General features: G+C 48.3%; 1 protein-coding gene across 1 annotated transcript; it reads right to left on the bottom strand.

Annotated features, from left to right (window-relative positions):
• Positions 1-10,025, bottom strand: LOC121309358 (probable ATP-dependent RNA helicase DDX17; the record flags this gene model as incomplete). The annotated part of the gene is made up of 8 exons (XM_041242239.1): positions 1-2,519; positions 3,090-3,326; positions 8,012-8,071; positions 8,754-8,815; positions 8,997-9,107; positions 9,219-9,391; positions 9,505-9,665; positions 9,806-10,025. Coding segments are annotated over 8 exons (1,380 nt in total), but the record flags the coding sequence as incomplete, so codon positions are not given.
• Between the last annotated feature and the right edge of the window lie 765 nt (positions 10,026-10,790).

Raw genomic sequence — 10,790 nt, 5'->3', positions numbered from 1 at the left:
TCTGAACAAATCTGCCCACACCTTTATTTTGTAATTAAACCTGAAAAAAGAACAGCTAATATCAAAAACAGACAATTTTTCTGATACATTTCACCCTACCCATGACATCTGAACAGCAGGGAAGAAAGTCAAAAAGGGTTATTTCACAGAAACAGCGGCAAATATCTGCGTGTTCAAACACAGACGCTGCTCGTGAAAGACAAAACATTCACATTTACCAGATGTGTAAAGCACACACGAGTTTACCCCCAGACACATCCGACTAGCCACCCCGGCCCAGGAACGCTTCTCTCCCCACAACACATTCCTGTCTATCCTGTGCTCAACAGATTTCTGAAAATAACACAACACACTTGTTTCGTTAGGAAATTTGAGAGGTACAGAGAGACAACTCTGCACAGGAACGCAGGCAGGCATGTCAAGCAAATACAAAAAATACATATTTATAAAAGACGTTTAGAAAAAAAACCACATTTGTTCCAGAGACTGATAGGAAGAGGTCTAACAGTCACGCTGCAAATGAATCTATCGCATCCCCAGCTTTAGTCTTTTTTAAAACAAGACCAAATCGTCCAACATCCAAGGATTCAAAAATAAATTTCAACTTGGTGGATTCTCAGTCTAGTTCTTCACAGGATCTCAAATTTGTTTAACACCTTCCAGACAGATTCTAAAGCAAATCATTTCATCAACCTGTCGAATAGACTGCGTGGCACTGTGTCCTCAGATTTCAAATGCAAGGATGACGTTTTCTTTCAATGATTAAAATACACAATTCAAATTGCAAACATCCTCTTTTTAATGATTCTAACGGAGTGACGTTAAACCGCAGGCTTTCACACGGGGAAAGACAACCTTGCGATCTCCGAATCAAAAACAGGATGAAAACCACTTGCTGGAGCTACACAGATACTCAACTATCCACCTCTCTCTCTCTCTCTACTGCTGCAAACTCTTACACTTATTCATACACAAAACAAGAAAAATATAATCAGTTATCATACAAATAAGCAACCCCACAGGAACACAACTGTGTCCCTCGCATTTACCTGGAGGGAAGCATTAACAAGCACCTACCTTTACAAAAACTACCAACAGCTTTTCAATAAAGAAAGGTTTTGATTAGAGCTATACGCGCTGCGTGTCCGTGTTCGTCGAGACTCCTACCTTCGCTTTATAAAACACACGACAAAACACGGACGCCTGACAGAAAAACTCCTGAAAACACAAAACTGAATCAATGAGATGGTCCCCACCGAACTGAACCTCAAATAATTTGATCGTCTAACTTTTTGGCAGAATGATCTGTATTACAACACAGCTTGCCACATTCTTTAAATCTGTTGTGGGTCATTTTGTTGGCTGCCAAACTTACCTTTAGTTAGTTTGACAAAAAAAAAACTAAATCTGCCCCCCCTATTCTTTTAGTTGAAGAGCTGTATAGATGCGTGTACTGTGACACAGTACAACACATGCTTTCGCACCCTATAGAAGTCTTTGCCCGCTTAATAAAATACCTAGCTTCAGCTAGTAACCACACTATCACCCCTTCTTACAAAATCATTATACTGTATACTTTATATCACTCTAGATCAGTTGTAATTCTCAATCTGACACCCAAATCAAACTTCAAGGTAAAGCTATACGGATGGAGTCGCATTATCTTTTCAGTCAGCGTGTTCACTGGACAAAAGTTTTGCATCACCCTGTAGATTCTCCTTCATAAAGTGGAACGAAACCATCTGAATGTTAACACACTGAATTACACACCCAGCGCTTTGTAGTTTTCCCATAGAAAGAACTGACAAAACTTCAAAACGCGACATTTTGAAATCTAACATGAAACACTACTGTACTCCTATTATGGTTTCCAGCAGACTTCTTTTTTTTTAGATATAATTTTGTGGTTTCTTTAAGTCTCAAACCTAAAATTCTAGGTGATGCTAAACTTTTGCCCCCAGCTGTATTCTGCATGGGTGAGAAAGTCTTCAAAGTATGTTTCTGTGCTGTAATTAAAAGCCAACTATTGCAAGCAATCCAATTCTGTCCTGCAACGCCTACATTTATCAGAAGACACCAGATTCCCTGCCCTGTTCCAGAATAGAAAGAAAACGCTGATCAAAAAAAAAAAACAACTTCTCTTTATAGTTTGACCTCTGGAGTCTATTTCCTAGGGGCGGGCTGGGGAGGGAACATGAAGCTCATGATGGGAGGGGGCTGAGGGGGGATGAACTGCTGAGCCATGAGAGGGAGGGGCGGGGCCCCGGGGGCCCTGGCGTACTGAGGCTGCTCCTGGGGGGCCCCGTGGTTGTAGCTCTGCTCTCTGTGTGAGGAGGAGGTGGTGGTGGTGGAGGAGGAGGAAGAGGAGTGCTTGTTGCTGTTGCTGTTGCTGCGCTCGCTCCCGCTGCCCCCCCGGCTAGAAGAGCCCCCCCCTCTCATGCGCCGCTCGCACTGATCCATGTACATCAGGTTGGGGTTGTTGGCGTCAGAGCCGCCCCCGCGGTACCGCAGGCGACCACCTGGGGGAGACAAACACAAGGAGGGGCGTGGTCAATAAAAAAAAATGCGTTTAGAAACACTTCTACATTAAAAACTAGAAGGGATGGAAATCAGACTCCTATCGCACAGCAGTGTGATCCATTCCAGGTTTTACTGCTACCAGCTTGATCAGCCCCCAGTGTGTCTAGCGAACAAGCTCAGGTGTGTCTTAATATTAAACTCCTAGTGAAACCAGGACTGGATCGCACTGCTGTGCAGCGGGAGTTCCCATCCCTGTAGACAGACTTTGGTTGAAGGAGGTTTGTAGCTGATTTTATAGTGGAGAGCTGCAGTATATTGGTGGTAACCGTGGGATATTCAGACAGAGATCAGGGACAAGTAAGACTCCCGCTGCACAGCAGTGTGACCCATTCCAGGTTTCACTAGGAGTTTAACAATAAGACACACCTGAGCTTGTTACCTAGACACACCGAAAAGAGTAAAGACAAACTGTGATATTCTCAGTAACTGTTTATCCCAACTGCGATGAACAAAGAAAAAGATGACCCCCATGCCCACCTGCCCTCTCCCAGAGTTGGAGGTTCACTCACCACCACCCCCGCCCCCTCTCCCCGAATCGGCGAGCTGAAGCAGCTTGGGGTTGACGGCCTGCCTGGCCTCCTGCAGCACTCTGACCAGGTCCCGGGCCTGGCGCAGGTTCCCGGGGGTGAAGAAGGTATAGGCCGTGCCCTTCTTGGTGCTTCGCGCCGTACGACCGATGCGATGCACGTAGTCCTCGGAGGAGTTGGGGTAGTCGTAGTTAATCACGAACTTCACGTCCTCCACGTCTGAGGGGAGCGGAGAGACCAGCGGAGAAAAGCGAGAGGCACAGTGAGCGGAGAGGCAGAGCGCTTTGCTGTTCGCTCAATCTATGCATGCTGAGCCACGCCTGTACTTCAGACAGAACTCTCGAGTGCATGCAGGAGTTCCAACCTGGAAGGGCTTCCAATCTATTAATTTGCCCAGCTCTGCCTCTTCTGCACACTGACACGAACGCGCTTACCTTCAGGAACCCACGAGAGACCGCCAGTATTATTTTCTTTGGTATTCAGCCAACTCAGTACATGGAAAGAAGACTCCTACTGCACAGCAGTGTGATCCATTCCAGGTTTTACTGCTACCAGCTTGGTAAGCCCCCAGTGTGTCTAGGGAACAAGCTCAGGTGTGTCGTATTATTAGTGAAGCCAGGACTGGATCACACTGCTGTGGAACAGGAGTCTTCCATCTCCGATACCCTTCCTCCATCAATTACTGTGTACGCCACAAGGCCACATAAAGCACGGCTCCCCTCTGCAGGACACACTTACCCTTATTTAGAATCCAGCTATAATGTTTTTAAAAGCTAAACCCAAACTTTGTCTAGAGCTTTGTAGTTCTGATAAATGACTTCTCATCTGCAGCGCTGAATACTTACCAGGACAATGGGAAGAGAAGAGTTTTGTTAACTTGCAATAACAGCTAATGAAAAAAATCACATCACTAATAATAATTCAAACCGATTATCTATCTATCTATCTATCTATAGCGACACGCTGGGCAGCTGGCTCTGAGCTAAATACACACACACACTTTTCTAATTATATAGAGGAAATAGTGAATCGTTTTCTAAGGCGGTCGACAATGTATGCTGTATAAAACCTTGAACAAGAAGAAATATAAAATATATGGAAGATCTATTCCAGAATATTTATCTTAAACATTAAGAGGCTTTATCAGATCGATGCACGCTCCCTCCTTTGAAATCTCATCTATAGCAGCAAAACACACTCCAGTAAGTATTGGGGTAGACCCCAGCAGCAGATCTGAGTTTATTCACTCATCTGTCCCCATTACTTTTTGGAGCGGAAGTGTGTGTATTTATCTAGTTTCTGTGGTCCAGAGAGAGACAGGCTAGCATGTGCACGGCTGTGTCTGTCTGTCTGTCTGTCTGTATCTGGCTGTGTGTGTGTGTGTGTCCGTATCTGTCTGGTTCCAGCTGTGTGTGTGTGTGTGTGTGTGTGTGTGTGTCCGTATCTGTCTCTGTCTGTTTCTAGCTGTGTGTGTGTGTGTGTTTATAGCGCTCTCTCTGTGTGTGTGTGTGTGTGTGTGTGTGTGTGTGTGGGGAGTATGCATCGCTAGCCCCAGGCAGCATTAAGTCCCCACATGCTTGATTTCTGATCGATTGAAATAAAAACGTCTTGTTCAAACTCGCTGCGTCTGACAGCGGTCCTTGGGAAGGCCTCATGCTTCTCTGCGGTCCCATCCACTGGGGGCCGGGGGGGGGGGGGGGGTAGATCTGAATTGGAAAGTGGCGAAACTGATTGATTAGTTTGGCTGGGAGTTTTTATTTTCTTTTTCTTGAACGGTAGGGGTACAGAATTCACGCTCCAGTTCATGAACAAGCTGGCTGGGTTTTGTGAAAGTGGGGGGAGGGTTTGGAGGGACGCCTCTGCATCAGCTGGCCCAAGCTTTGTTGGTGAATTCTCATTGGTGAATTCTTGGTAGTTTCTTTTGGGGGTTTCTTTTTGGGGGGGGGGTGAAACTGCTGCAGTCTGTTTCTCATTACAGTGAAGGGCTGGGAACAGGACACTGCCGCTTACTGAGAGCAAAATCCTCTTAAAACACAAGCAGCCTCCTTCCTTGGAACCAGCATCAAGAGAAAGGAAGAGGGAGAGGCAGACTGAGAGAGATCCCATTGCAGTGCAACAAACAGCAGCTGTAAGGGTGGAACGACACACTAACCTCACCCTGCAGCTCTCATGATATGCAGGTCGCTTGCAAGATTCATAACAAGACCACATGTGCATTTAATAATGGACCACTTTGGTACACAAATGAAATGGCATAGGGAGTGAACTGCAATGAGCTGGGCGTATCGGTGCGACTACAGTTCCCAGCATGCCGCCTCCCTCCCTGCGGCAGTGGTGAGGGATGCTGGGAGCTGTAGTTCTTCAACTACAATGACAAGGTGTGGTCTTGTATCCCAATCTGATCGACACAGACCTCGATCACGACACATTGTGTAAAGACGGCATCGTGACTCGATACACAGTGAAATCGCTACACCCCTAGTTAAAAGATTTTCCAAAACCCAAAACTGCCAATTCTCTCTCCCGCACAGACAGCATGTGAAAGGCTCTTGGTATAAACAGACAGAGCTACAATTTTCCGGTTTAAAAACATTTACACGAAACCCACTTAGAGTTAAAAAAAAAAAAAAAAAAAAAAAAAAACACAATCTAGAAAACGTGGATACATGCATTTGATTTGCAATCTAACCAGAACGCTACCTCCTGTTACCGTGCAGATATATGTTCTAGAATTTCACTCTGATTCGTACAAGAAAGATCACACAAACACATTGTTAGACAGTTAAGTGACAGCAGTAAGACTTGGACAGAGAGAGACAGACAGACAGACCGATGGACAGTGAAAACTACCTAGCTTCCATACTCACCCTAGAAGAGGTGCAGGTAACAGCCCTCCCAAAATAGTTCAGCAGGCCATGGGGACGGCACTGGGGGGTGGACAGCGGGGTGTACCCCACCTTGGGATGGTGCGATCCTCGAGTTCACCCCCCCTCCCTCCCAAGAGGACTTGCTGAAGTGTATGATACAGGGTGCTCAACTATCTTGCCTCATGGAATTTGCAAGAATATTTCTTCACTGCTCGCTCCCCTTAACCAGAAATCCGCTCTCTAGAAATCACAGCGTTCGAAGAGTTTAAAATACAACAGCTTCTATATAAAACAGACTGTTGTGTTAATATCAGGTTTTCATCTGCATTTTTTTTTTTTTACATTTAAACACTAAAATGTTTCCAAGTGTTCGGTGGCTACCTGTAATCGAGTCGAAAGCGTATTTAATTCTCTTGACTGCATGAGACTGAAACACATTCCCAGCTTGATTAGAGACAGCCAGCGGACGCTTGGAAACGAGCACTTTGCGCATCACGCGTACGGAATATCTTGCCGTCATCTGTAGCGTACAGCGTTTGAAATCCATCCGCAAGTGTAGCGGCGCTCCTTAAAACAGTCCTGCAGTGGATGGGTGCTCAGCGCGCGCAGACACGCTGGAGGCAGTGTGAGAGGCAGCAGGTCAACACCCAGGGCTCAGAGAGTCAAGCCAGCAGTAACAAGAAACAGACAACTGGGGCCATGGTGGAGGGGGGGGTGACCGGAGTTTAAAATGACTGGGTCTCTCTTGCAATTTTTTTTTTTTTTTTAGGCGAGATGTACAAAGAAGCATTCGGCGACACTCTCAGTGAACACGCGGAGGGACAGTGTGTCACACACGCTCGCACCAGCGAGAGAGACGCGCGAGAGAGAGAGGGAGCGAGAGTGTGTGTGTGTGTTCCAGCACAGTCCTTCCCTCTGCAGCACCAGCATTGGACAGACCTGGATTGTGATCTGCCAGGACCAGACATGACAGGAGGAGGAGAGGAGGGGAGCGTGGAGCGGGGAGCGGTAAGGGAGCCCGGCACTGCATATTGCAAAGCCCTTTACTCCCAGGCCTGCCTGCCTCCTTCAGGGGAATCGCAGGCAAATCAGATTCTCTGGCTGGTGTAAAATCATCACTGGGTGGGGGGGGAATAAACCAATGCAGTTTGAAAAGGGGAAATTGTGATAAAAAAGAAGGGTAACTCATACAAAAAAGGGGTCGGTCTGGTTCCTTTAAATGTTGCAACTGGTTTTAATGTCTCAATCCTAAAATTGAAGGCGATACAAAGAGTTTGGCCATAGCTGTGCCAGTGAAACAGCTCTCTGGTACAGAGACAGCGTTTCTGGTTTGTGCATTGAAGCGTAAGGGGAGAAACGGACCGTTTTCTTTGACTGTAAAAAACAAAACTGTGGGATATATTGAGTATAGGTACAGCAAACCTCTCAGCTGATGCTGCAAATCAACTGACGGGTGGCTAAAGCTGCAATCGAAACAAAAGGTCGAACCTGAAGAGGCGCGGCGGGCTTGTAAAAGGCAGAGAGCAGGCTGGGACGAGAGAGCTGCACAGAGGCCCCTCCCCCCTCCTGGAACTTACTGCTCCAGCCCGCCCCCAACGGCAGGCAGAGCTGGGATTGATTAATCGGGCCTGCTTTCTCCGCTCCTCGTCTGGGGCGCTCGATTAGTCATGCCTAGGTCCTGGTGCAAAGCCAGGGCCTGTATGCTTCAAGTGCAGGGAGGAACTTGGAAAACAAAATCAAATAATAATAATAATAATAAATACAAAAATGATCATTACATTTAATTTAAAAATAATTTAAGACACACACAAAAAGAAGTATCTGGTTAGACTTTGGTCATCATGTGGGGAAGATCATGCTATATATATTATTTACTAATATTTACTCTACTTCCAAATATTATCCAAAACAGGTTTTTATAAAACTAGGATTACACGTTTTTTTTCTACTGCTTTGTTTTAAAAATCCTATTTGATTTCCCGTTTCAGTTCTCTCCAGGCGCACGCGACCCCCCCACCCCCCGAAATCGACACGTACCTAATCCGCGGGACGCCACGTCTGTCGCGATGAGGATCGGAGCCTTCCCGTTGCGAAATTCTGAAAAAAAAAAAAAAATTAAAAATCAGCTTGTGTCTAATTCGCCAGGCTTGAAACTCACTCGCTGGCCCTGCACACAGCCCTGTGCGTCTCAGTGTGTCTCTCACTGCATCTCAGCCCCCTTGTTAATGATCTCTGTGGTAATGGTGCCTGTCCCCTGGCTCAGCCCCCTTGTTAATGATCTCTGTGGTAATGGTGCCCGCCCCCTGGCTCAGCCCCCTTGTTAATGATCTCTGTGGTAATGGTGCCCGCCCCCTGGCTCAGCCCCCTTGTTAATGATCTCTGTGGTAATGGTGCCCGCCCCCTGGCTCAGCCCCCTTGTTAATGATCTCTGTGGTAATGGTGCCCGCCCCCTGCCTCAGCCCCCTTGTTAATGATCTCTGTGGTAATGGTGCCCGCCCCCTGGCTCAGCCCCCTTGTTAATGATCTCTGTGGTAATGGTGCCCGCCCCCTGGCTCAGCCCCCTTGTTAATGATCTCTGTGGTAATGGTGCCCGACCCCTGGCTCAACCCCCTTGTTAATGATCTCTGTGGTAATGGTGCCCGCCCCCTGGCTCAGCCCCCTTGTTAATGATCTCTGTGGTAATGGTGCCTGCCCCCTGGCTCCACCCCCTTGTTAATGATCTCTGTGGTAATGGTGCCCACCCCCTGGCTCAGCCCCCTTGTTAATGATCTCTGCTCACCTGTTAGCACCCAGTCCCTCTCAGGCTGGCTCTTGTCTCCATGGATACACATGGCAGGCCACCTGTATGGCAATAAAAAGATCACATAAATATGTCAGCCAGACATGCTCTGGGGCACACAGTCCAAAAACAGAGCCCAGAGAGGAAGAAGGCAGCCCGCGCTCTCCCGGGCTCGGAGAGGCAGCCCGCGCTCTCCCGGGCTCGGAGTACCAGTTGAGGGAGGAAGCTGTTTCTCAATCTCACCCGTCTCTCCTCATCCTGCGGGTCAGTTCATCACAGCGCTTCTTCGTCTCCACAAAGATGATGGTCTTGTTCTCCTTCTCGGCCATGATCTCCTCCATCAGCTGGAGCAGCCTGGGGAAAAGAGGGGGGGGGGGAGAGAGGAGGGAGAGGGGAGTGTGAAAGAGAGACTCTGGCAGTGTCTCAGTGTGTCGCAGTGTATATATCCCTCTCTCTCGCTCTCACTTGCTGTCCTTGTCGCTCTCCTGGCACACGTCCACTATCTGCAGGATGTTGTGGTTGGCGCTCAGCTCCAGCGCCCCCACGTTGATCTGCACCGGGTCCCGCAGGAAATCCTCTGCCAGCTGCCTCACCTCCTTTGGCCAGGTGGCGCTCCACATGAGGGTCTGGCGATCCGGCTGGAGAAGGGAGAGGAAGAAAAACAGTGAGGGAAAGGGCGAGCGAAGGGGGAGAACAAAAAAGAGGGCAAGAGAAGTAGGGAGAGGATGGGGCAGAGAGACGAGACGCTCACCCTGATCTGCTCGATGATCTTGCGGATCTGGGGCTCGAAGCCCATGTCCAGCATCCTGTCAGCCTCGTCCAGAACCAGGTAGGTGCAGCGGTTCATGGTCGTCTTCCCAGCCTCCAGGAAATCAATGAGCCGGCCGGGGGTAGCAATGCAGACCTCTACACCTGAGTGAGACAGACCGGTTAGTCTCCCAGCATCCACAGGGCTAGACTCCCGCTGCACAACAGTTTGATCCGTTCATGGTTTCTCTAGGAGTTTAACAATAAGAGGAGGAGAGAGATATCATGGTCACACTGCTCCTCACCTCTCTCCAGGTCCCTGATCTGCGGGCCCCTGGGGGCCCCCCCGTAGATGCAGGTGCTCTTGATGCGGGACGTCTTCCCGTACTCGTACGCCACTTGCTGGACCTGCTGCGCAAGCTCACGAGTCGGAGCGAGGACCAGACACTGCAAGAGAGAGAGAGAGAGAGAGAGAGAGAGAGAGAGTCGGAGGCGATCCTTGCCATCGGGTCCCTCTCCTCCCCTCTACCTCCCCCCCACTCTGGGGGGAGAGAGAGACTCTCTCTCTCCCCTACTGACAGAGAGAGAGAGAGAGAGAGAGAGAGAGAGAGAGAGAGAGAGAGAGAGAGAGAGGTGAGAGGAGAGGAGAGAGAGAGGAGAGAGAGGGAGGAGAGAGAGGGAGATTAACACCGATATACAGCTCTGGCCAAACGCTTACACACCGCTTTGTAGTTGTCCAGGTACTGAACGAAAACAGACAGCAGTTTGACATTTTGAAATGCCGCTGTACTGCTACTGCAATATCATTCAGTAGCTTCTTTTGATTACACTGTGTTAAATAAAACATCTAAAATGATGCTCATACGGGTTATTTATGTCTGTCGTTGGCAACGGGCAGACATAGGAGCAACTTCACACTGCAGCAAGGGCTCAGCGTCCAGACGTCTCGCGCTGCTATTACTGGCAAGACTGCTTCTGTGGCATCTAATAAGAACATACAGTTCACAAACGAGAGGAGGCCATTCTGCCCCATCTGTTGAGCTTCACCCAGTACTTCTGGAGGTACTGGACCGTAGCACGGCTTCTACTCTGTTGAAACAACTGGAGAAAGACTTTATTCAATCTACAGAGTCGTTCGATTTTTTTTTTTTGTGCGCGTTTTTGTTTTTAGCGTTCTTTTAAACTGCGCTGTTTGAATGCTCCGTCTCTTTTTTTTTTTGCCTTCCCTTGCCGGGACCCCCTTGCAAAGGAGATGCCTCTCAATCCTTCCCGAACACCACGCGGGTCTCG

This window comes from Polyodon spathula, unplaced genomic scaffold (assembly GCF_017654505.1).
Source record: "Polyodon spathula isolate WHYD16114869_AA unplaced genomic scaffold, ASM1765450v1 scaffolds_1230, whole genome shotgun sequence".
NCBI classification, from domain to species: domain Eukaryota; kingdom Metazoa; phylum Chordata; class Actinopteri; order Acipenseriformes; family Polyodontidae; genus Polyodon; species Polyodon spathula.
The sequence above is the reverse complement of the archived record's forward strand: the minus strand, read 5'-3'. Positions and strand labels throughout refer to the sequence as shown.